A 26,188-nucleotide genomic window follows, 5' to 3' on the forward strand; every position below is an offset into this window, starting at 1 on the left:
AGCTGTTTGTATGACCAAGTGACATACCTTGACCAACTGTTAATGCATTGTGTATGTCGAAAGCTGTTTGTATGACCAAGTGACATACCTCGACCAACTGGTAATGCTACGTACAAAACTGGTTCACTAAATTGACTTGTATTAACGTCTCCAGAGTGGCAAGCGTGAACATGCAGCCAACGCCCCGACCTATTTCTCCACCCACACCCAGAAAGACGGCTATAGTGACCTTCTAGCCAACACCGTTAGTTACGAACCTGTGCCTAACTGTACGGCCTCAAGACCTTCTTGTGGACCAGGGTGAGTTGTATGGAAACTGTGTGGGCGTACTTTCATTAATTTACAAATCTATTTTAAAAAAATCAAATATTCAGGGGCGTGGAACTTCAAGATTAATATTGCTAGAGAAGCTTTCACACACATACGCACATACACTAGTTTTGTTTCAAATGCTCTAGAGTTAGAAGGGAAAAAAGTTAGGTGTAAAAAAGTGACAAAATCAACAACCAAACAACAACAATGCTTATCTAAATGAAAGAACTCCGAACTTACAACTATATCTGAAATAATGTAAAAGTTATTTCCCTTATTCGAATAATTATTTAACAAATGGTTAATTTACTAATTAGTTACTTTTAAAGTTTTATTCTTGTTTTGCTAGGTACAATAAATAATTATTTAAAGTTTCCACTTGATACGAGAATGGGTTTGAGGGAAGTAACGTATTCAATTATTTAGGATGAAGAAACCCTCCATATTTATCTGTAAATACTGAAGAATTAATTTATTTCCCTTATTGAAATCACGAAATAATTAATTATTTGTAATTAATTGACTAATTGTAATTTTTTGGCATTGATGTATGTTTTTTTCTATACCAATGAGTAATTGTGCAAAGGTTCAACTTAGATATGATACTAGGTGTGAGAGAAATAACGTGCACAGACAGATAGATAGACTGAGTTGTAATAAGCTTTGTAAAATAAGGATTAAATCTATTTGTAAATCACCACTTTCTGGTAGAATTCATTAGAAAGGAATGAGCTACTACTTTACGTTACAAAGTCCGACGTCAGCAGACATGAAGTTTATTCACACTACAAAATGATCTAAATTAATAAATGTTCTCATTTGCGCTCCATCAATAGGTGCCTTGTATGATGTAACATGCTCTTTTATAAAGCGCTACTTTCATGCTTATAGAATGCTCAGAGCGCTTTGGTCCAATCGCAGTTGTGGACCGGAGGGTTGGAGGGGATATCTAGTAGAAGGTTTTTCCGTGCTGCCTTTAGGCGCTTTGTAAACACAACTGTGCTTGAGTCGGGTGTCGAACCTCGAGCCCCCTTCATGGGTAGCCATTTCAAACGTATTTAGTCTCTCGACCACGCTTCTCACCTTTTACTAGCAAAAACAACATCATGAATGCTAGAATTCAGAAGAAATCAAAAGATAATACTCCAATATTCATGTACTCAGAAATTATATAGCAAGAACTCTTAAAATATACGTCCAGGTACGAACAGTATTTTTAGGTAATCACACTCAAAAGTCTTCCCATCGATCCCGCCTCGTTTAACAGAGAGAGAAAGACATAGAGAGAGAGAGAAAAAAAAATAGATACATAATTTAAGATAGATATGGAGATATTGAAGCTCAATCTGAAACTTGTAAGCAAAAAAAAAAAAGGTCTTTCTATATTATTTATATTGAACTTATTTGGATTAACTCTTTCTCTCCGTAATTATTTACCACATTCTGGTGGAATCAACGCTGGTAACGTCAGTTAGGAGAGAAAGAGTTAATGCCAATTTTTTTGTATGACATTAATTTGTTACATTTCTTAAATGAATGTATCAAAAGTTCATTGGTGTGCAATGTGACGTCGGGGCGGTGTCTTCCCTCCATAAAAAAGAAGAAAAGAACGAAAAGAGATACAGAGGAAAGCTCTGACGACTTGGATGTTTGTGAGGCAAAGCTACCTTACGCTCAGCCCAACCAGAACGACTACTGCTGCGACGGGTCATGTGACATTGATAACTGGGTGATGATCCCTGTCAGAATTGTCAATATGAGGCCACCTAATCTACAAAAGTACAGTAGCTACCCTGTCAAGGACGGCTCGGTAGAAAGCGACTTAGATATTTATTCGCCTAAAGGATCCAAATCCTTAATGACGTAAGTGTTTTTACCCATGTACTATCATGTAAAAGCTATCAACCATCTATTACTTTTGGTATTTTAATATTAAATACTAGTCGACCGACGGGGTAGCATACGCCGCTATTTAGCAAAACCGGCAGTAGGCCACTGCAACCTATGCGACGACAGTGGGCCCCGCACTTTCATAGGACCCGTATTTCCCGCGGCCTCCTGATTTACCAGGAGCTCCTGGAAATCTCCTGAAATTGCAAAATATACGAAAAAGTCTTGGAAATATCTGGTAATTATTAAAATCTTTTGAAAACATACACATTTCCTGAAATATAAAGACACAAAAATGTCATTTTGGGGTGTCATTCAATATGGAAAACGCCAATCCTAAGCGCGATAAAAAAAAACGGCATTATCACTTAATTGTGGAATCTGGTGAAAGAAGCTTCTCGCGCTTCAAACTTATGATTTATGTAGAAAACAGAATTTTTATGATATACTGTATGGCTTCGCTACACGCAAGGCTCGTAAAGTAATTCTGTACGTAGTAAGGAATGAATATAATGCAAAGACTAAATTATTTCCTAATATAAATTCTTAATTTTCACTCATTATCCGTATCCCTACACAAACTTACCCCGCCAAATCTGTTTCGCTTAGGGCCCAACAATGGTTGAGTCCGGCCCTGCTATTTAGTGACGGGTGAATACAGAGTAGATTACTTGTTCTCCCACCCCTCTTTTTTTCGCCGCTAAAACTACGTGGGTTAGAAAAAAAATAAATTATGATCTTTCCATGACTTCTTGGTCACAACGGTTTAGTCCGGCCTTGCTATTTTGTGACGGCAGGTAAACATGCAGCTTTCAATATTTTCAGCAATAATATCAGAAGCTATTAACTGAAAACCACAGCCCCATTGCCGACAATACAAAAAGAAGACACGTGTACATCTATCTATCTATCTATCTATCTATCTATCTATCTATCTATCTATCTATCTATCTATCTATCTATCTATCTATCTATATATATATATATATATATACATATATATATATATTAGAAATCTTATCTTAATATATATCTTAATATATAAATATATTGGCGAGGGAGGGGGAGAAAAATTCCCCCCTAACCACCACCACCCTGAAAAGAAATCCTGGCTACGCCCTGTGCTATCTTATTAGATTTATCCAAGGCTTTTGGCAAAGTTCACCACCAGAGTTTGCATAAAAAATTAAAATACTAAGTGATTGATGATCCATTGCATCAGTGGATCAATGATTATCTGATAAAGAGAGAAAAAACTGTAATAACAAATGGCTCTAAATTAACACGAATAACAATTAACTCAGGTGTTCCTCAAGGAACATTCTAAAGTCCACTACTTTTTATAATTTACATAAATGATTTACCAAATTGCATTAGTTCAGGAACAAAAGTCAGATTATTTGCGGACGATTGCCTAATATATAGAACATAGAAATCAACACAAGACACAGATATTTTACAAAGTGAATTAGATGAATTTCAGAAATGGGAATCGAATTGGAGCATGTTTTTCCACCCAGAAAAATGACAGTTATTAAGAGTAACAAATTCCACTTATCTTATTCGTGGTAAACCAGTAACACTGGCTAAAATGCAAAATATCTAGGTGTTATAATAAATGAAAAACTGTCATGGAATCCACATATTGATAAAACTATAAAAAAAATCAAACAAAGCATTAGGGTTTATTAAAAGAAATTTCTATAAATCAAATAATAACATGAAACTAAAATGTTATTCAACCTTGGTTAGGCCAATAATAGAATATGCATCCTCCGTTTGGGACCCCTCAACTCAAGAAAACATTATAAAACTGGAACAGACACAAAATAGAGCAGTGAGATTCATAACAAACGAATATTCACATGTGACTAGAGTAACCCCTTTAGCAAAATCACTAAAATTAGAAAGCCTTCAGGATAGAATACAGAAAAGTAAAGTAGCAATTTTACATAAAACACTGAACCATAATCTTCAAATACATTTTTAAAAAATTAATAAATACTCAGAAAGACACAGAAATAGAGACACATTCCTCTTTCCATATGCTAGAACAAATTTGTACAAGTGCTCCATCTTCCTTAATGCTTTTAGAACATTAAATGGATCGTCAGAGCCAGCCAGTAAAACCAGTGACTTGGCAGAATTTAAGTCAATGGTTAACATGCATGACTAGATGCAAGGCCGGTCTTAGGCCACTGCAACCTATGCGCAGTGGGCCCCGCACTTTCATATGCCCCGCGCGATTCGAATTCCAGATGAAAATTATTAAATTAAACCATTTTAACTTATTATTAAAGGGTTCCTGGAATTCTCCTGATATTGCAAAATATACGAAAGTCATGAAAATCTTCTGAAATTATTAAAAACAGAAAAATTGTCATTTCGGGGTGTCATTCAGTATAGACAACGCCAATTCTACTCGCGATAAAATAAAACGGCATTGTCGGCTCTCATGTCATAAAAATGTAGGCCTAATAGTAAGTCGAATTTTAACAAAAACCAAGAAGTTCGAATATCACACTGGCACACTAGCGGATCCAGAACTTTGGAGTGGGGGGGGGCGATTTTTTTCCAAACCCTAACCCTAACGCCCAGTAAACCCTAACCCTATGCATAAACGTGTGTACAGAACACACACACACACACACACACACACACACATATATATATATATATATATATATATATATATATATATATATATATATAAAAGCAGCATTTCTCAACTTTCGGCGAAAAAGTGGGGCAACGCTATAGGGTTCCCTAGTGGGGTTTGGGGCAAAGCCCCGACGACAAAAGCATATTCTTGTATTCTACACTGCAGAAACGCATTCTCCTGACATCTAAAGCTTATTATTCATCAATGAAGTTCGGGGCGAAGCCCCGACGCTAAAAGCATTTTCTTGTATTCTTTACTGCAGAAACGCATTCTACTGACATCTACAGCTTATTATTCATCAATGAAGTTCGGAGCGAAGCCCCGACGCCAAAAGCGTTTTCTTGCATTCTTCACTGCAGAAACGCATTCTCCTGACATCTACAGCTCATCATTCATCAATGAAGTTCGGCGACGACAAAAGCATTTTCTTGTATTCTACACTGCAGAAACGCATTCTCCTGACATCTACGCTTATTATTCATCAATGGAGTTCGGAGCGAATATTTAAAAAAAAGGACCTTTCGAATAATATTGTACTTGAAAGATATTCTAATATGAATTTATAGGCCCTTAAAACATTGCAAATAAAACCGATTTGTTCCTTGAAAAGATAAGATACCCCACATATTTAGATTTTTGCTTTGAGGATCGCCGCCGAAAAAAAAATTATTCGATAAATAATATTCAATAACATTGTAGTATAAGTTGTGAGTTATAGTCCCAAATTTATTTAACTAGAAAAATATCCGATTGAGTAAAGGTTGGGAAAAGGCGACTATAAATGTATTTTTTTCGGTTTAGAACTCATCTCAATCATGATTCTTATACTGAAAAATAAATTTCGTTTGAATTCTAACTTTTCCAATGCAAAGTCTTTCTTAAAATAATTATGATAAATTCATGTGAAATTACATAAACTCTGGAAATGGGAGGGGCGGTAGAATGAAAACGATTAATCCTCGCTCCTTTAATAATGTCTGCTAAAGATTGCATTTGGCATTAAAGAATAAAAAAAAAAAGTAGGGCGACTCGATATAAGAATTTAATTTATAGTATATATAAATTATATTAGTGGTATATTTTTTACATTTTGAAATTTCCAAACTATAATACTAAAAGAAAAAGTATTGGTTTGTCCGATGGGGGAAATGCAATTGCATATATCGCCCTTCCCACCTATTGCAACCTTTTTTCATTTAAATTTACTAATGATAAAATTTGAGATTAGAGTATGGTACGACATAATATACAATGGGTTCACATATCAATACGTAGTTCATATTATATAGATATTCAACTAATTTTGTTCACAAACTAAGATTCTCCATAAAAATAGGACCGCCCCCCCCCACTCAGAGGGCTAGAGTGGGAAGGGCAGTACTTGCAATCGCCCTCCCCCCAACCCCACCGAATCGACCAAGATACCAGAAAGGGAGCGACATAATATAAAATTTATAGATTAATTCAACTAATTTTGTTCTCAAACTATGATTTCTCCATAAAATTAGGACCGCCCCCCCCACTCAAATGGTTTAGGTGGGAAGGGCAGTAGAGGTATTCGCCCCCCCCCCCCCCAAACGGTAAACAGGGAACGACATAATATAAAGATCGGTTAAAATATCAATAACAAGTTTTAATCATATTGTTACGAATCTCACTATCCAGGCTCTCTGCAAACTGCACCATACACCACCAACTTAAAGAACTTGACAAGTCAGGGCTCCAAAATAACGTAAAGGTTTAATGTCCATAAATAACAGCCAATACTGTACAATTGGCAGCACGTAGAACAGTACAAATAGCTCTGCGATAACAAATATCTCTCCGATAACACCGTTCCGCCCTTTCAAGTCTTGCACTGGCCTCTCCGTCTCGTTCCGGGCTTGTACTGGGTTCAACAGTTCGGGACTGACTTCACACACTTGGGCTCGTTGTGTCGGACTCGATCACAGACCAAGATCAAGACGCCGTTCGTCTCAACTGTACTTGACAGTACTCCGCACTGAACCGTCGTAATGCTCCGTACAGAACCACACCGTTGAACTGTGCTGTAGTCGACCGTGTTCTCAACTCCTGTCGTGAACCCGCTTTCTGAACCGTCTTGACTGCGTCGCCTCCGCTCTTATATAGGGTCCCTACTGGCCTTCTCGAACCGGACAGAACGCCGCTCGACGTTTCTAGGTGGTCAGATGACTACAACTCTCGTGACGCCCCTGAGCTCTGTTCACGTCGGCGATCCTTCCCGAACTTTCTTGTTGACACTCGTCTCGGCCGATCGTCGTAACTCGTCACGGTTGACCGCTCGTCTAGCGCTGGCATGGGGCGATTTGCGTCGGCTGACTACACACACACCACTACCCCCATCTGTGCCACCACCAGGTTTATAACACTGCCCCCTCCTTAGATCTGTCCGTCCCGGACAGAATCAACATCATGACATTGTCTGTAAAGTTTCATCGCTGCAGGCGGGGGTCGATCAGTGGCAGTTGGCTTGCCTCTTGAGCTTGATGGAGCCATCCATGTTGCAGTCAGCAATGGTCGCTTCTTTCTTCTCCTCCAGTTGGCCTTCACCTGGTTGCATGGACGTCTTGCGTGCATCGCCATCCACGTTGAATTCAGAAAACGTTTTCTTCTTCTCCTCCAATTAGCCTTCATCTGGTTGCATCGATGTCGTTGTCGCATCGTCATCCATGTTGCACTCAACAAAAGTAGCCTTCTTCTTCTTCTCCGCCAGTTGGTCTTCATGTGGCTGCAGTTATTTATTGGTAGAATCACCATGCACTTTGGACTACGCAAACGCCTTCTTCTTCTTTTCCTCCAGTTGATCGTCCTCTTGTTGCAGTGACGTTGTGGTTGCATCGCTCTCTTGTCGGTCGGTACTGAGGACGGCCACTTGACACATGGAGAGGTATAGGATGTAAGGGCATGGATTACCAAGATTGTTGACCAAAGAGGTGGCTTCATAGGGCTTTGCGAAGAAAGACTGGGATAGGCTTCAAATCCACAGGACAGGGAATTGTGGGACAGGTCATCATCTCCAGCCTTGTCTGGAGGGTATGCTTGTGGGGCAGGTTGGTAACACTCCTCGTGCAAAGGTCTATCGTCTTCGGCTTCAGGCTCCATTCGGCTTTCTTCACCCTCATCAGGACCTCTCTCTCTCGTCTCAGTATCGGGCCAATTGCTTGTTGGTTTCAGACCTTGTCGATGACTTTCGTCTTGCAAATGTCCGTCAACGTGAGGCTGCCTTGGATTCTCTTGACCACCATCAGGACTTTCCTCTCCAGTCTTAGCAGCTGGACCAACGTCAGGCTTCCTTGGGTTCTCTTGACAGCCATCAAGACTTTCATCTCCAGTCTTGGTAACTGGACCAACGTCTGTTGGGTCCGGACCTGGCTGGTATCTCTCAGCTTGTAGATGTCCCTCAACAGCTTCGTCAGATTTCATTGGGTTCCTATGGTCACCATCAGGGCTTCTCTCGCTGGTCTTAGAATCTGGGCAGGCGTCAGTAGGGTCCAACCTTCGTAGGCCACTTTCAACTTGCAAACGTTTCTCAGCAACATGCTTGGACGCGGAGCAAACATCCACTTGATCTGGCTTGCTGTTTGAGGTGATCTCTTCTTGCATAGCTGCCATCTGTCCCTGCATAGCTGTCATCTGTTCTTGCATGATACTGGTACTGGTGGTCAGTTGCTGCATGCTACTGGCGAGCTGTTCCAGCAAGTTAGGTTCGACTTCAAAAAGATATGTGTCCGGATCTTCTTTTTCTTCCAACATGTCTTCTCGGAGGCGTGCTTGTAAAGTTTCCTTGTTTCCATATACCTTCAGCCTTCGTCCACTAAGTTCTTGCTTCAGTTCTCTAAATTCAAGTTCGTACAGCAGTTTCAGAAGAGCCATAGTAAAACCGATCCAATCCGATTCCGATCCGATCCCACTTCTGACACCAGTTGTTACGAATCTCACTATCCAGGCTCTCTGCAAACTGCACCATACACCACCAACTTAAAGAACTTGACAAGTCAGGGCTCCAAAATAACGTAAAGGTTTAATGTCCATAAATAACAGCCAATACTGTACAATTGGCAGCACGTAGAACAGTACAAATAGCTCTGCGATAACAAATATCTCTCCGATAACACCGTTCCGCCCTTTCAAGTCTTGCACTGGCCTCTCCGTCTCGTTCCGGGCTTGTACTGGGTTCAACAGTTCGGGACTGACTTCACACACTTGGGCTCGTTGTGTCGGACTCGATCACAGACCAAGATCAAGACGCCGTTCGTCTCAACTGTACTTGACAGTACTCCGCACTGAACCGTCGTAATGCTCCGTACAGAACCACACCGTTGAACTGTGCTGTAGTCGACCGTGTTCTCAACTCCTGTCGTGAACCCGCTTTCTGAACCGTCTTGACTGCGTCGCCTCCGCTCTTATATAGGGTCCCTACTGGCCTTCTCGAACCGGACAGAACGCCGCTCGACGTTTCTAGGTGGTCAGATGACTACAACTCTCGTGACGCCCCTGAGCTCTGTTCACGTCGGCGATCCTTCCCGAACTTTCTTGTTGACACTCGTCTCGGCCGATCGTCGTAACTCGTCACGGTTGACCGCTCGTCTAGCGCTGGCATGGGGCGATTTGCGTCGGCTGACTACACACACACCACTACCCCCATCTGTGCCACCACCAGGTTTATAACACTGCCCCCTCCTTAGATCTGTCCGTCCCGGACAGAATCAACATCATGACATTGTCTGTAAAGTTTCATCGCTGCAGGCGGGGGTCGATCAGTGGCAGTTGGCTTGCCTCTTGAGCTTGATGGAGCCATCCATGTTGCAGTCAGCAATGGTCGCTTCTTTCTTCTCCTCCAGTTGGCCTTCACCTGGTTGCATGGACGTCTTGCGTGCATCGCCATCCACGTTGAATTCAGAAAACGTTTTCTTCTTCTCCTCCAATTAGCCTTCATCTGGTTGCATCGATGTCGTTGTCGCATCGTCATCCATGTTGCACTCAACAAAAGTAGCCTTCTTCTTCTTCTCCGCCAGTTGGTCTTCATGTGGCTGCAGTTATTTATTGGTAGAATCACCATGCACTTTGGACTACGCAAACGCCTTCTTCTTCTTTTCCTCCAGTTGATCGTCCTCTTGTTGCAGTGACGTTGTGGTTGCATCGCTCTCTTGTCGGTCGGTACTGAGGACGGCCACTTGACACATGGAGAGGTATAGGATGTAAGGGCATGGATTACCAAGATTGTTGACCAAAGAGGTGGCTTCATAGGGCTTTGCGAAGAAAGACTGGGATAGGCTTCAAATCCACAGGACAGGGAATTGTGGGACAGGTCATCATCTCCAGCCTTGTCTGGAGGGTATGCTTGTGGGGCAGGTTGGTAACACTCCTCGTGCAAAGGTCTATCGTCTTCGGCTTCAGGCTCCATTCGGCTTTCTTCACCCTCATCAGGACCTCTCTCTCTCGTCTCAGTATCGGGCCAATTGCTTGTTGGTTTCAGACCTTGTCGATGACTTTCGTCTTGCAAATGTCCGTCAACGTGAGGCTGCCTTGGATTCTCTTGACCACCATCAGGACTTTCCTCTCCAGTCTTAGCAGCTGGACCAACGTCAGGCTTCCTTGGGTTCTCTTGACAGCCATCAAGACTTTCATCTCCAGTCTTGGTAACTGGACCAACGTCTGTTGGGTCCGGACCTGGCTGGTATCTCTCAGCTTGTAGATGTCCCTCAACAGCTTCGTCAGATTTCATTGGGTTCCTATGGTCACCATCAGGGCTTCTCTCGCTGGTCTTAGAATCTGGGCAGGCGTCAGTAGGGTCCAACCTTCGTAGGCCACTTTCAACTTGCAAACGTTTCTCAGCAACATGCTTGGACGCGGAGCAAACATCCACTTGATCTGGCTTGCTGTTTGAGGTGATCTCTTCTTGCATAGCTGCCATCTGTCCCTGCATAGCTGTCATCTGTTCTTGCATGATACTGGTACTGGTGGTCAGTTGCTGCATGCTACTGGCGAGCTGTTCCAGCAAGTTAGGTTCGACTTCAAAAAGATATGTGTCCGGATCTTCTTTTTCTTCCAACATGTCTTCTCGGAGGCGTGCTTGTAAAGTTTCCTTGTTTCCATATACCTTCAGCCTTCGTCCACTAAGTTCTTGCTTCAGTTCTCTAAATTCAAGTTCGTACAGCAGTTTCAGAAGAGCCATAGTAAAACCGATCCAATCCGATTCCGATCCGATCCCACTTCTGACACCAGTTGTTACGAATCTCACTATCCAGGCTCTCTGCAAACTGCACCATACACCACCAACTTAAAGAACTTGACAAGTCAGGGCTCCAAAATAACGTAAAGGTTTAATGTCCATAAATAACAGCCAATACTGTACAATTGGCAGCACGTAGAACAGTACAAATAGCTCTGCGATAACAAATATCTCTCCGATAACACCGTTCCGCCCTTTCAAGTCTTGCACTGGCCTCTCCGTCTCGTTCCGGGCTTGTACTGGGTTCAACAGTTCGGGACTGACTTCACACACTTGGGCTCGTTGTGTCGGACTCGATCACAGACCAAGATCAAGACGCCGTTCGTCTCAACTGTACTTGACAGTACTCCGCACTGAACCGTCGTAATGCTCCGTACAGAACCACACCGTTGAACTGTGCTGTAGTCGACCGTGTTCTCAACTCCTGTCGTGAACCCGCTTTCTGAACCGTCTTGACTGCGTCGCCTCCGCTCTTATATAGGGTCCCTACTGGCCTTCTCGAACCGGACAGAACGCCGCTCGACGTTTCTAGGTGGTCAGATGACTACAACTCTCGTGACGCCCCTGAGCTCTGTTCACGTCGGCGATCCTTCCCGAACTTTCTTGTTGACACTCGTCTCGGCCGATCGTCGTAACTCGTCACGGTTGACCGCTCGTCTAGCGCTGGCATGGGGCGATTTGCGTCGGCTGACTACACACACACCACTACCCCCATCTGTGCCACCACCAGGTTTATAACAATATAGATATTTAATTGATTCTGTTAGCAAGCTGTGATTTCTACAAATAAATTGGACCGCCCCCCCCACTCGAAAGTGTATGGGGGGGGGCGGGATTGATACCATTGCCCCCTCCCGACCCCACCAAATCGGTCAACATACTAGAGGAGGGGGCGAAATAATAAAAAAATAGGTTGAAATATAAATAATTAGTATATATTATTAACATAAGTAATAAATTTGTATTCAAATTGTGTGAAATTTATACTGAAATTCGTCCGCCCCCCCCCTTGGGGGGGGGTTCGGCCGAGTGGGGGGGGGCGATCGCCCCTACCGCCCCCCCCCTGGATCCGCCAGTTCACTGGCATACAAAAAAAAGCGATATTTTGCTAGTCGATAGAAAATCTAAAAAGCAGATCGAATGTCTTTGTTGGAAAACTACTATCTACTGCAGATGGCTCATAGAGTTAATTTGACAGTGATTTTATACTTAGTAAAGTATGAATAAAATGGAGAGACACATTTATTTTCTAATACAAAATCTTAATTTTCACTTATTATCCTTATCCCTACCCAGACATTGCCCCGCGCGATCCGTTTCGTATAGGGCTTCGTAATCTGTAGGACCGGCCCTGACTAGATGCATGACGCCTAGGACGTAAACATCTTTTTTGAAGCAACGTCTGCATTTTATAAGATAAGATACGATTTAATGGCCTGTGTTAAAACCCCTAGATCTAGTTATTTTACATTAATTTTTTTCACAGCTACATTACCGACAAACAAGGAAATCTGAAATGTTACGCCAAATGCGAGGAAGACAACTCTGTAGGTCAAATCTTTTTGTACTCTCATGGTATCAATTACGATGGCTACTATAAAGAATCTACTATTGTTGACCAGAAACTGTCCGTTTCGGTGTCAATGGGCTATGTTGGCGTCAAGAAACCTGCGGATGTTCCAGGTTATATTTCTAAATAAAACGTACACATTAGATATTCCTTTTTTTTTTAAAGCTCATACGAAAAAAAATGGAAATAGTCTAGGAGGAGCTTTACTTTATTGCTTGTCTCCATACCACAGTGATGTAATTTGCTATGTTTTGTTTGCTTTGTTTTATTTTGCTTTGTTTTATTTTGCTTTGTTTTATTTTGCTTTGTTTTATTAGTGAAACAATTGTCTAAAATATTTGTGCTTATTTCACTTTTTTCAAATTATACTTTCCTTGACATCTTAAGAAATAACTAGTCATGTATTCTAAATATATATAACTCTCTTCATAGCTTAACAGTTTGGACAAGAAGAATTAAAGGAAAGATCGCTCTTTTATTTCTGCAAGTCGGACTAGAGTAATCCTACGTAAATTTAGCTTAAAGAATTACTTTACGATCCTTGCGTGTAGTGAAGTCATACAGTATATTATAAAAATTCTGTCTCCTACATTGATCACGGTCAAAAGCAAGAATTACCAAATGTTTCAATCTATCTACGAGAATTGTTGACCTCAAGTAATTCTTCATTAGTTTTAGGCGCAATAAGCTTCTTCCACCAGATTCCACAATCACGGGTATTGCATAATGCCTTTTTTTTATCGCGCAGGATTGGCGTTTTCCTTATTGAATGACAGCCCAAAATGACAATTTTTGTCTATATATTTCAGGAGAGTTTTATGAGTTTTCAAACATTTTTAACAATTTCCGAAGATTTCCAGGGCTTTTTCGTATATTTTGCAACTTTAGAAGATTTCCAGGAGCTCATGGTAGATCAGTGCCGGGAAATTTGTTTTAAGTTCTAAAATGGGTAATTTAATAATTTACACCTAGAATTAGCACGGGTCCTATGAAAGTGAGGGGCCCACTGCGGTCGCAAAATAGCTGAGTATGCTACGCCGTTGATCGACTTGTTCTCTAGAAATGTTTAATCTAGAAGGATATTTTATTTAAACTACAAAAATAAAAACTAACAAAATATTTTTTTTAAAACAGGTTATTTTATGGAAAGAGTCACAAAATCACTGCATATATTGAAATACTGCAAACAAATTTTTTTTATTGATTTATGTATTGTCACCGACTGTGATGAAGAATGTAAAATTTCAACTTAATCCGATGTTGAAAACTAAGACTAAGACTAAGACTGCTTTATTGATCCTTACGGAAATTTGTTGTGATTACAAGGACTCTTTTCTCATATAAAGACAATACAACAGAAAAATACACATGAATACAACAGACAACATAAAGAGTTCCTTCAGCGACTACACACAGGTATCTTGGTGCATTTCATGTTCCCTGATCAATGAGTGGAGGTGATAGAGTCTGACCGAGTGAGATACGAACGATTTTTTGTACCGCTCCGTTCTTGTTTTGATTGACAGCAGTCGCCCACTTCGCGACGACCTGACGTAGTTTTGATGGAGCGGGTGGCCGTTTAAGTGGTGGTATTGACAATTGATGCATCTGCTTGCTTTAAGCGATATTACACAAACAACAGATATAATAAAGTAAATTAATCCGCCTTTTGGAAATACAACGATTTATTAAAGAGAGAAGGACACAGTCCACATCGTCAGGTAAAAAGAACACATGCTTTCCTAATCGTTACTACAAGAGAGCTCCCTCCGTTAGTTTGTAACAAACCTATTTCCGTTCTAAGTTTTTAATGTACTGCCGCTTCACTTAGGAAATCCCCAATTAAACCCAACTTCTATGCGTCTTACTATTGAATCTTTACACCGAGAATGGGAAGTGGGAGAAAAAACTAGTACAAAGCGTAATAAGGGAATAACTCTATAAAAAGCCTGCCTTAGTCCACTGCAACCTATGCCGCCGCACTTTGCCCCGCACTTTTTTAGTCCCCGTGCTATTTCTAGGTGTAAATTATTTAAGTAAACTATTATCACTTATAATTCAGGGTTCCTACAGCTCCCTGATTTTCCATGAGATGTTGGAAATCTCTGGAAATTATTAAAATCACCTGAAAACTCATAACAATCTCCATAAAATAGATAAAAGAGCCCGCACTTGCTGAGCCGACCCAGACTCCGTAATATACAGCCACATAAGTCAATGAGTAGCAACTATTTTAGCTTAATTGTAACAAGATTTTAATTTGGGACATTTCATCTTAGTTTTTAATCTTCTTTATTACCGTTCGTTAGCTGCTCAATTGATTTAAAATAAGTTTAAATCTTAGAATGAAAGTCCTAGGTTTACTCCATATTAAAGTTATTTTGTACAATCAACGGAAGTGCCTGGACAATTTGGATTCTGCAGTGATTAAAAGTGCAGATGTACATATAACTTCAGACAAACAAAAAGAACACTAACGTATGAACACTTCCTTTCTGGTGCACACAGGAGACACCAACAAAGTAGCTATTTATAGTTCTTCTGATATGAACGAGAACCTCCAATAAGTAAAAGAAATTTAGGTCAGTGCTATTAATAGCATAGGTTTCAGGCTTTATACTTATGGACCTCATTCACCAATCGTAAACAAATAACATTTAGCCAGGTGATAATATTCATAAAACAACGAGAAAAAAACTGTCACGTGATAGCTATTGTGTATTATAGTTTTGTCTCATTCATTCTCTAAATTGCTAAGCTTTGAAACAAAAATATCGTGATATGTTAACAATAAAGATATTATGTTGTTTCATCTTTCAAGTTCTTAGCTATAAAGGTAGTATGTTGTTTCATCTTTCAAGTTCTTAGCTATAAAATGAAATTAATTTATTCGTTAAGAATCCTAACTAAATATCTCAACACAATACTTTCAGAACAACCATATCGCTGTTTCTGGTAGATTAAAAAGTAAGATGAAGCTGTACAATTGTTTCACTTAGTTCATCCTCGATCTCGTTGTCTGATGTTGTGTTGTTTTATTTCTGTCTTTCTGTTTGTTTGAGTGTTGTCTTGTAATTATAATACACTAAAGGTAGAGTACTTCCTTCCCTCAACCTTTATGTTTAATAAGCATTACGTTATCACAGGTGGGGTGAGTAGGGCCCTGGTTCGAGCCCATGATGCTTGTGGTCGCATGTGTCACGTGGCCTGTCTCGACAAAAAACAAGGCGAGTACAGGCTGTGTTCCGGGGCAATAGCTGTCAATAACGAGCGACCACTTATGTATGGACGTCAGTTTGACGACGGTAAGTACTGAGTTTGAAATAGACATGCAGCAAGAATGTGTTCCAGTGTTGTTTGTTTTTTTGTTTTAAAATACTATTTCTTTTAATGTTTAGTTCTCAGTAAAAAGCAGTAACTATTCTCTATATACAGGCTCTCTGGAAACTGCACCACACGACACGACCATCTCAAAGTACGTTAACAGCTCAGGGTTCGAAGCTAACGAAACACTTAAATCACAGCCAATGCTGTACAATTGGCAAAACCTAACGCTGTAAAATTGCTTCAGCTTCGATGTCTGTACCGTATCTTTCACGAAACATAGCTGCACAGACACTCGTCATGGTTGACAGTCACCAATCATCACCGTTGACCGCTCGTCTAGCATTGCCGTGGTTGATTTGCGTGATCTAACAACATGCACACCACTAACCGTATCCTCATCACCTCCAGAGCCATAACTAGATCTACTTTTACAATTTCTCTAACGGACTTAAATCTTCCATCTTTCTCCATTCCTTCCTGTCTTTTGCCTTAGTTAGAACCTCTTTCAATGGCCTGTCCATTCTTTTATGTTGTCCTCCCACTGTTTTCTATGTCTGCCTCTTCCTCTTTTTCCTGGTAGTTCCCCGAAGGAAGGTCTTTACGAGCCCCGAAGATCTTGTAAGATGGCCATAGATTTTTAGCTTGCTTTTTTTTTACGATAGTTAGCAGGTCATCATGAAGTCCACTCGCTGGAGTAACCCTGTCTCTAATGTCTTGGTTTGTGATGCGGTCTTTGAATGCAGCCCTTTCAAAACTTAAAATAATATGGAAAGACAAAGGCTTAGCCCTCGGCACCAAAATCAGACTGATGCGCTCCATGGTTATGGCCACATTTTTATATGCTTGTGAGTCTTGAACGCTGACTCTAAATCTAGAGGATCCTAGCAATGGAACTGAGATGCTACAGAAGAATCCTAGGTATCACATTCAAAGACTGCATCATAAAGCGTTACAACAAATAAATAGAATGGGAAATTGAAGACCACTATCAGCTCCGAAAATTAGGAAGGAGTTACAGCAAATTATATCACCTTCTGTATACGTAATAAATGAAAATGAATAGAAAGAACACATATCCATATCAAACAAGTAAAATAGATACAATTTTTAAAAAAGTAAAGCTTATCTGAGAAGAAGAACAGCAAAGTCATTGGCACATATCTCAATACTGCAGAAATAGTGTTCATTTTATTAAATAAATCAAGGTTAATTAATTACTATTAATTTATTAGCTGAATTATATTTTGTTTTATTGATTTTGTATGTCGTCATTGACTACGTGGAAAATGGGAGAGACAAATAAACAGGGAAGTAATTTCGCACATATAGAAACATCTCTCAGTAAGGAGGATTTCTTTCCGTTTTTCAATGCCAAATAAAACAAAAACAATCACTAATAATTAATTAACTAATTGTTTATTTGTTTATATTGATTCCGGTTTTGTTAGGTACAACAAATAATTGTGTCAAATTTGAGCTTGATCCGACTGGGAGTGTGGAGAAATAACGTGTACAAACATTGTGCCAGACGGAGTTGTTAAAACATTTGAAAAAAAAAAAGATGCTTTTTAGCCTATCCAAAAAAAAAAAAATGTTCCCCTTTCACACCTTGTGGTCTATAGGGCAGATGATGTAAAGGTCATCTGTTTCTGTGGCCTACGGTTTACGAGAGTGTCATGTGGCCAGCACAACGACCAACTGCCTTTTTACTTTTCTCCGACTTAAGTCAGGTACCCATTAAAGCTGGATGGACTCAGAGGCACCCAAAGATCCTGAAATTAAAAATCCTAGTCTTCACTAGGATTCGAACCTGGGACCCCTGTATGAAAGCCAAGCACTTTACCGCTCAGGCACCGCACCTCTTTTAGCCTATGAAGCTATTTAATTGTTTCCCCTTGCCTATTTTCTCAGCTGTTTTAAGTGTGTTTGACTACACAGAGGACAACAAAGCGCCGAAATTCAGAGTGGACAACCTGTATCTGTCTTTCTACTGTGACTACAGTGGTAAATACCCCTTCGCTAAACCTCTGGCCACTGAGTTCTAGTCAATCAGGTCCACAAGGTAACTGTCTTTTGATGTAGCATCAAACTAACAATGCATAGCAAGGTAATATGTATTAAAAATGTGAGAATGGTTTTAAGCAGTGTTTTCGAAACGTGTTTTCAGGAACCCTAGTGTTCCGCGAGACCTGAATAGGTGTGAACAACTTTAATAAATCACAACAGAAATCTTATTAACCTACGTCGCAAACCTGCTAAATAACGACAGAAATCTTATTAACCTACGTCGCAAAACTCCTGCTAAATAACGACAGAAATCTTATTAACCTACGTCGCAAACCTGCTAAATAACGACAGAAGTCTTATTAACCTACGTCGCAAACCTGCTAAATAACGACAGAAGTCTTATTAACCTACGTCGCAAACCTGCTAAATAACGACAGAAGTCTTATTAACCTACGTCGCAAACCTGCTAAATAACGACAGAAGTATTATTAACCTACGTCGCAAACCTGCTAAATAACGACAGAAGTCTTATTAACCTACGTCGCAAAACTCCTGCTAAATAACGACAGAAGTCTTATTAACCTATGTCGCAAAACTCCTGCTAAATCACAACAGAAAACTGATTAGATCTCTTCTACACCGCAAACCTCCTGCTAATGGGGAAGAGTAACGGCGAGCAACATGGCGGTTGTATCTCCTGAGAATCTAGTTGTAAGTCTAGTATCAATATCTAGATCCAGACGTAGACTCAGGGTCCATATCTTGTCTTTTCGGCCTACATTCTAGCTAATTAAAGTTATGCACATAAATCAAATTCTTCTTTTAACTTACCTTATTTTATAGGGATGAAATGTTTAATTTGTAGAAACACTTGGTTTTATCCATTGAGTTGTGAAACACTTGGTTTATCCATTGAGTTGTGAAACACTTGGTTTATCCATTGAGTTGTGAAACACTTGGTTTATCCATTGAGTTGTGAAACACTTGGTTTTATCCATTGAGTTGTGAAACGCTTGGTTTTATCCATTGAGTTGTGAAACACATGGTTTATCCATTGAGTTGTGAAACACATGGTTTATCCATTGAGTTGTGAAACACTTGGGTTATCCATTGAGTTGTGAAACACTAGGTTTATCCATTGAGTTGTGAATTGAATAGGGGCCTGTAAAAAGGGACTAAAATTCGTGTCAAATGGATGGCATGGGTATTGAACGTTAATGGATGCTTAAAAGTAAAACAATTTTCCAATATGTAACAAATATCCGATTTATGATTGAACAACTGTCACAGTCTGTAGAATGATTAACATTTACAATTTTTTTTTACAGATATTCCGATGTGATGGATTTGAAATAACAGAGAGGCTTTAAGTTACATTACAGATACTATTTTAATAAAATGGAAAATAAAAATAGTCATAGTGCTTGTGTGTGTAATATTGTATTTGACAAAACTAATAACAAAATATGTTGTTAAAAAATCATGTATCTTATTTTTCCTTAAATCAAAATATTCATTGCGATAGGCCATGCGCTTGATGGAATTAGTAGATTTAATTGATATTGATTATAATGAAAACAAAACAAAAAAAAAAACTGTTTCTTAACATATACATACATGAAATGCGAACGTGTAGGCCTATACCACCTTTATGTACAAAACATGTACATACTTAAACGGTCAGAAGTATAATATCTTTGAATGTATAGAAATTACATTTTTTTTAACATCTTAGATTATATGTATAAATATGTACAGTTCATGAATAATATCTATACATATTAAATACTTCATGTCTACAATCTATACATTTGATTCAGTTACTGTATAATATCCATACGTATGAAACATTTCGTATATAATATCTATACATAAGAAACAGTCTTTGTCAAGGAATCAATGTAAATTATAATGTTCAGTCTTGCTGCTAACAAATGATTACAAACCTAGATTATTCTCTAAGAATCGTTGACAACTTTGGCTTACAGAACCAAAGAACTTGAACCAAACAGAATTCATTTCTTTCAATCCCATCTTTTAAATTAAGTCTTCGTGTAACTGAAGACGAATGGGTCGGACACGTGTCCAGCATGGGAGAAGACCGCATGCTAAAGGAAATCTTATTTGTCCAGCCCCACGTAAGCACTATAAAGATCAACTCAGGCGCCATTTCGCCCTCACTGGCATAGAGGTAAAAACCTGGTAGCAGATTGTCCATGAAAGAGACAGCTGGAGAGCCATCATGTTTGAGGTCCAAAGGAAAGCCCTTGTAGACGACAGGTGCAGAAGGTATAAACAGAATTTAATAGACCGCCTGCGGACAACAGCTTTCTCTCCACCATGTGCTGAAATATTTGTAGATCGCAACTAAACTTGCGTAGTGGTGTGAAACACGGTGCACATCCTTTCTCTTCCAAATCATTGCTATGAAATTATTCTTTATAAATCGTGATGCTGTTGGTCTTAAAGTCGGTTTGACTTTGCAACAATCTGTTCTTCTTCTTGTAAATAATACGTTCAAGTATTTTTATTTGTACATTTTAATAAAAGAACAACAACAAAAAAATGAATTTCAACTAAAAGCAAAAAAAAAAAAAGGGGGCTCGTCCGGGATTTGAACCCGGGACCTCTCGCACCCGAAGCGAGAATCATACCCCTAGACCAACGAGCCGACATGCAAGGTTATTATTAACAATAAAATAAAAATTATTGGTGTAATTCATCTTTTTAAATTATTGAAAAAGAGAAACTTATAGACAAGAAAATGTTTTGAGTGTAGGTGTAGGGCAATTTCTGGACTCAACCTCAAAATGTCGAAGGAGAAGAACATTTCTTAAAGTGCATTATTGAGAATTTGTAGTCATCTATAAATAAAGGAGACCAATTTTTTTAGAGTCCATTGTCTAGATCAATAGTAAAAAGTTAGTTGTTTTTTTTCGTTTTTTACTGAAAATTAGAAAAAAAAAGTTTTCACAAATCTTTTTAGTTCATGTTTTTAAACGCTACATATTTATTTATCAAATTAAAACATGTCCCATGCGCATTCAGCATCTCAAATAATCATTGAATACATTTCTTATTTATTGTTGTAGAGTTATGGATTAAAAAGAAAATGTGACATTCTTACCAGGGTCATAAACACTCTCATCAAAATGCTCGCAATCAAAAAGACTGAGTGTTGTTGTTTTTCTTTTACTGTACATTTGAAACAGAAATTTTATGATCATTAATATCAGTATCAGTAACATTAAACTATTCCCTAGACAGCACAGGAGGCGCAGTGGCTGAACGACAAACCGCTTGGCTTCAGAACCGGGTTCCCGGGTTCGAATCCAGTTGAAGACATGGGTATTTAATTTCGGGATCCTTGGGTGCCTCTTACACTGCCCAGCTGTAATGGGTACCTTACATTATTTGTGGAAAAGTAAAGGCTGTTGGTCGTTGTGCTGGCCACATGACACCCTTGTTAACCGTGGGCCAGTGAAACAGAGGACCATAACATCATCTGCCCTAAAGATCACTAGGTCTAAAAGGGGAACTGGTACACACCACACGACATTAGAAATCATCACACATAACCGCACTTGTTGCAAAATCTATACAATAACCTTAGTGTTTTTTCATCGTGTTTTTTAGTATTATTTTATAAATATGGCGCTTGTTACATTTGTTTGTCTATGAGTAAGAGACATAGTGATATTACTGTTAGCTTCGATAACTACTAAAGTCTATGTGTGTATACTTGTGAATACTATACATACTGTGATGAAATATATTAATAAACACGAGTTCTCACTAGCATGCGCACAACGAATTGACAGCGATTGATCCAACATAATAACAAATAATTCACAAGTGATCGTCAAATTTCTGCCTCTATCCTGATGTTGCCTCTTAAAAGTCAAATTTTTTGCCTCTATCCTGATGTCGCCTCTTAAAAGTCAACTTTTCTGCCTCTATCCTGATGTTGCCTCTTAAAAGTCAACTTTTCTGCCTCTATCCTGATGTTGCCTCTTAAAAGTCAACTTTTCTGCCTCTATCCTGATGTTGCCTCTTAAAATTCAACTTTTCTGCCTCTATCCTGATGTCGCCTCTTACGTTGTCCCTTAAGTTGCCTCTTATGTTACAAAATTTGTTTAGACAATACTCTAAAATTACGTCACTCTAAATGTCGCGTTCTAGACCAGAGACCATCGACATGACAGTCCAGAGCGCGTACCGCACGACCAGGTAGCCATCCTAGTTGATCGATACTAGTTGCTTTTAGTCTCTATCGTGTGGGATAATTAAAACTTATTGATTAAAAAAAAAAGGAAATTAAATACACTTTAATCACGTAGAGCATTATCAAGGTGGAGGTAATTATCTTCTTATCATCTGAACTTTAACAATATTTTAAATTTAGCTTATTGCATTTCTTGTATCGGATTTCTATTGTTGAATATTTGTTACTATAGTATAATGCACTAAAGCAGGGGACCAGCAGGTCTATATTACATAATTTACTTCAAGATTGTTCTGTTGAATTAAAATAGTAACATTGATATCAGTAAAGAGAATTACTTTACTGTTGAACGAATATGTTACACGCTTTTATACACTATATTTGTAATTATTCTGATACAGAATTTCAGGATGTCTTCAACCAATTAGTAGAAATATTTGTTATAAAGTATCCGATGATTCCAACATTCATTTATGTATTTTACTCAACCTTTCACCAAATACAGGCATGGATTCCTACTGACGCGTGCTTAAAATAGACCAAATTTAATTTTAAGATGATTATATTTTGAAAAACTGTAACAATAAAAAATAGTATCTCGGTGTAGACAATTAACTAGTATTTACTCCCCAAATTTAAACAAAAACAGTCAAGTTTCCAGAAAAATTGTTAGAGCCGTTTTCGAAATCCATGTCCAATTATGTTAGAGAAATAAAAAGTTCAAATTTTATACCAGACAGTCAGAGTGAGTTGCTGTATAAACTTTATACCAGACAGTCAGAGTGAGTTGCTGTATAAACTTTATACCAGACAGTCAGAGTGAGTTGCTGTATAAACTTTATACCAGACAGTCAGAGTGAGTTGATATATAAACTTTATACCAGACAGTCAGAGTGAGTTGATATATAAACTTTGTAAAAAACTGAAATCTTTGGAAAATGATAATACTCTCAATATCGGACACAATCGAGAAATATCGTTAGACGCTATTGTATTAACATGAATCTACCTTTCTGGTTTGCTCGATCACTGGTTGCGGTAGCTAGTCTTTGTTCCATGTATATTATTTAATGGACTGAGATTTAGCTGTGTTTTAGTTTAACAAAAATATTCTAATCAAGTTGCAATTGTAAAGGTATATCATATTTTGGAACCAATTTGATCAAACTGAGTTTGAAAGTATTAAAACACATCGTGTCCTATTTTTTCCCAGACAGTCAGAGTGAGTTATTATAAAATTAATTTTAAAAAAACCTGAAATCTTGGGAAGATGATAAAACTCTCAATGTCGTGTTCTATTGGTGTGTTGGATAGCTCTACAGGCTCCTCCGAATTATTATTTGACAGATAATTGTAAAGACAATACAAACTCCCAAATACAATCGTGACATGTGAAAGTATTCTTTTCAAGTCTTTTTTAAAATAAGCGATAGTTTGCACTGTGTTTTGTCTACGTTGTTTTAAGCATGGTCCGTAAAAGTTTTATGGTAAGTTTGTTTTTTTTTAAACAAAAGCTTTTAAAGTACGATCTCCTTGGTTACTAGTAGACACTATCAATCAGGATGATTCATTTTACGCAAATTAAATTCTAACCTTGTTTTGTCACAGAGTCTAGAGACAAAATTAAACAATGCGGATCTCAATTTTGTTTGTGTTGCTGTTGTTCAGTGTTGATTTAAGCATTTCCAGAATCCGTCAGATTCCACTCCCAGATAATCTTCTGGAGTGTAACAGACGTCTGAAAGATGTAAATCCGTACAGCTTTATTGGAAGTCTCTACAGCTGGTTGTGTGAAAACGCAATTGTTGATGCCTCTGGACTAAACGCGTCAATAGGCGCTTATAACATGTATGTACTCTAATTCAGCATATGCTATCTCGATCCTACTATATATACACACACTATCTACTTGTTATTAAATAAACGGTTATTCGGTTAGGAGGATGATCAAATGCATTGACAAGTATTTTCCTCTCCAGATCCTTCTCTTTAGATAGTTCACTTTCAGGTTTCCAGTTTATCAATAAAGTGAGATTTCCCTTTCAGGCCATGCGGTCTCTAGGTCAGATGATGTAAAGGTCATTTGTTTCTGTGGCATCCGGATAACGAGGATGTCATGTGGCCAGCACAACGACTAACCGCATTGACTTTTAATTTCAGTCTACATTTGGTTTTGAAAACGGGGCCCACTGTCTCAAAAGCCAAGAGCCTTACCACTCAGCTACCGTGCTTCCAAGTTTATCAATAAGATTTAAAAAAAAATAGTTACCCCCCCCCCACCCCCCGTCCTCAGCCTTCAACAAATATAGCACAAACAAAAGAGCGATAAAAAGAATAATGTTATAATTTCTCTTAGCTTCTTCATGTTCTCATTCCAGAGAACAACTTGGAACAAAAAAAATACCAGTAATTGTTTGTCTAATTGAATTTTTTTTTCTTGATTGATGTCTTTTCTATGCCAATGAATGATTGTGCAAAGTTACAACGTGATCCGAGAATGGGTGTGGAAGAAATAACGTGTACACACATTTTTGTACCAGATTGACTAGTATACAAGGTAATTAGATATAAGCAAAAAATAATAATAACCAATTTGTAGAAGATAAAAAGCTGAACAGGAATTTGATTGACTAGCTAAAACGACTCATAAATTGACCAAAATCTTTATAAAACTAATCAGACCAAAATAACACAGAACACGTTCGTTTAATGTAATTGTTGGCAATTAGATATATTATTACCCTATGTATTATCATTCTTTTCGTCGTTAGTATTGGAAACAAATTTTGTTACCTATGTAAGCTTTTCATTGCAAGAAAAAAAAATGATTTCGACAATTTTGAAAAACTTAAGTCACTCTAAGAAAACAAAAAGATGGTCAGGCATATTTGAGGAAACAAAATCATGTCAGGAAATCATTCATTAAATAAAGTTAACTAAAGTAAACTAAGCCTTCAATAACTGGTAGATTTACTGGAACTGTAATCTTGCTCAAACGAATTTTTAGATTGTTTTTTTCTGAGATATTATTGGTTTATACGCCAAAGGGCTGTATGTGGAACACTTTTGAATTAGCAGCATGTTATGGATACCAGATGTGAAATGTTTGAAAAAAAGAATTGGGGAGCAAGAAGATAAAAGAAAAGAAAATTCAGAGAAAATTGTGACTTGTAAAATCCTTTTATTGCAAGGTGCGTTAACTTTGTAGAGGAAAATGTCTCAGGGGATTTTGGAAGCTGAAATGTATCGCACATGATAAAAGACATATACTGATGCGAGTAAGCAATTTGATGAATGCAAAGCAAAGTCTCTCTGTGGCAGCACTGGGGCTAGTGATATATTATATATACACATGTTGCCTGTATGCACATTTTTTTTTAAACTGCTAACAGTGTTCATAAATTATAATTAGTCTTTAGGTCATACGGAAATAGTATATTGAAATTAAACATACAAACATAAGAATGCTATCAAAGACATACATAATAAGTAGTAATTATCCCTATCTGTACTGTACACAAATCTATATTGTAAAGTAGAATGCGAGGCGCATGTATGTTAGGAATAGACATCAAAACCGCTTGACCAATCTTGATAAAACTTGGCAGAAATGTTCCTTGGGTGCTAACCGTAACGTATGTATTGTAGCCCTAAAACAAACTTAAGACCCTGAAAAAAGATTGACCGACTCTATTAAAGCTAAAGTATTATATGGATCTAGGCTTTGTTTACAATTTTGACATGAAAAAAGATCGAAAGGATTTAGATCTAGATCTAATTTTAAGAACTACACTTTGCACATATAGTTTTCTACTTTGACACATGAAAATACAAAATATAGTCTGTTGATTTCATTATTTAATAAAATTAACCTTCAAATGTGTGTTTCAAAAACATTTTTACATAAATTCGTTCCATATATCTGCGAATTCAGAACTTCCT

At 38.4% G+C, this 26,188-nt stretch overlaps 2 protein-coding genes and 1 non-coding gene across 6 annotated transcripts in view; 2 read left to right on the forward strand and 1 right to left on the reverse strand.

The window, feature by feature from the left end:
- LOC106068012 (uncharacterized) overlaps positions 1-19,444 on the forward strand; it is a 40,321-nt gene extending 20,877 nt beyond the window's left edge. For both annotated transcript variants that reach the window (XM_056040710.1, XM_056040711.1), the window contains exons 7-12: positions 155-300; positions 1,861-2,175; positions 12,604-12,800; positions 15,834-15,992; positions 17,926-18,076; positions 19,350-19,444. In XM_056040710.1, coding sequence (XP_055896685.1) covers positions 155-300; positions 1,861-2,175; positions 12,604-12,800; positions 15,834-15,992; positions 17,926-18,059 — 951 coding nt within the window. In that variant the 3' untranslated portion in view covers positions 18,060-18,076; positions 19,350-19,444. The remainder of the gene's footprint in view (positions 1-154; positions 301-1,860; positions 2,176-12,603; positions 12,801-15,833; positions 15,993-17,925; positions 18,077-19,349) is intronic.
- A 1,176-nt stretch (positions 19,445-20,620) lies between these two features.
- Positions 20,621-20,692, reverse strand: Trnap-cgg (transfer RNA proline (anticodon CGG)). The gene has a single exon. It is a non-coding gene; the product is annotated as a tRNA-Pro (tRNA).
- Positions 20,693-22,258: 1,566 nt separating this feature from the next.
- The window catches only part of LOC106065178 (uncharacterized), a 41,559-nt gene continuing 37,629 nt past the window's right edge, over positions 22,259-26,188 (forward strand). The window contains exons 1-2 of one of the 3 annotated variants that reach the window (XM_056040713.1): positions 22,259-22,379; positions 23,855-24,094. In XM_056040713.1, the coding sequence (XP_055896688.1) occupies positions 23,877-24,094 (218 nt within the window). In that variant the 5' untranslated portion in view covers positions 22,259-22,379; positions 23,855-23,876. The other 2 variants (XM_056040712.1, XM_056040715.1) reach the window with 2 other exon arrangements.

Source organism: Biomphalaria glabrata, chromosome 9 (assembly GCF_947242115.1).
Source record: "Biomphalaria glabrata chromosome 9, xgBioGlab47.1, whole genome shotgun sequence".
Lineage (NCBI taxonomy): Eukaryota > Metazoa > Mollusca > Gastropoda > Planorbidae > Biomphalaria > Biomphalaria glabrata.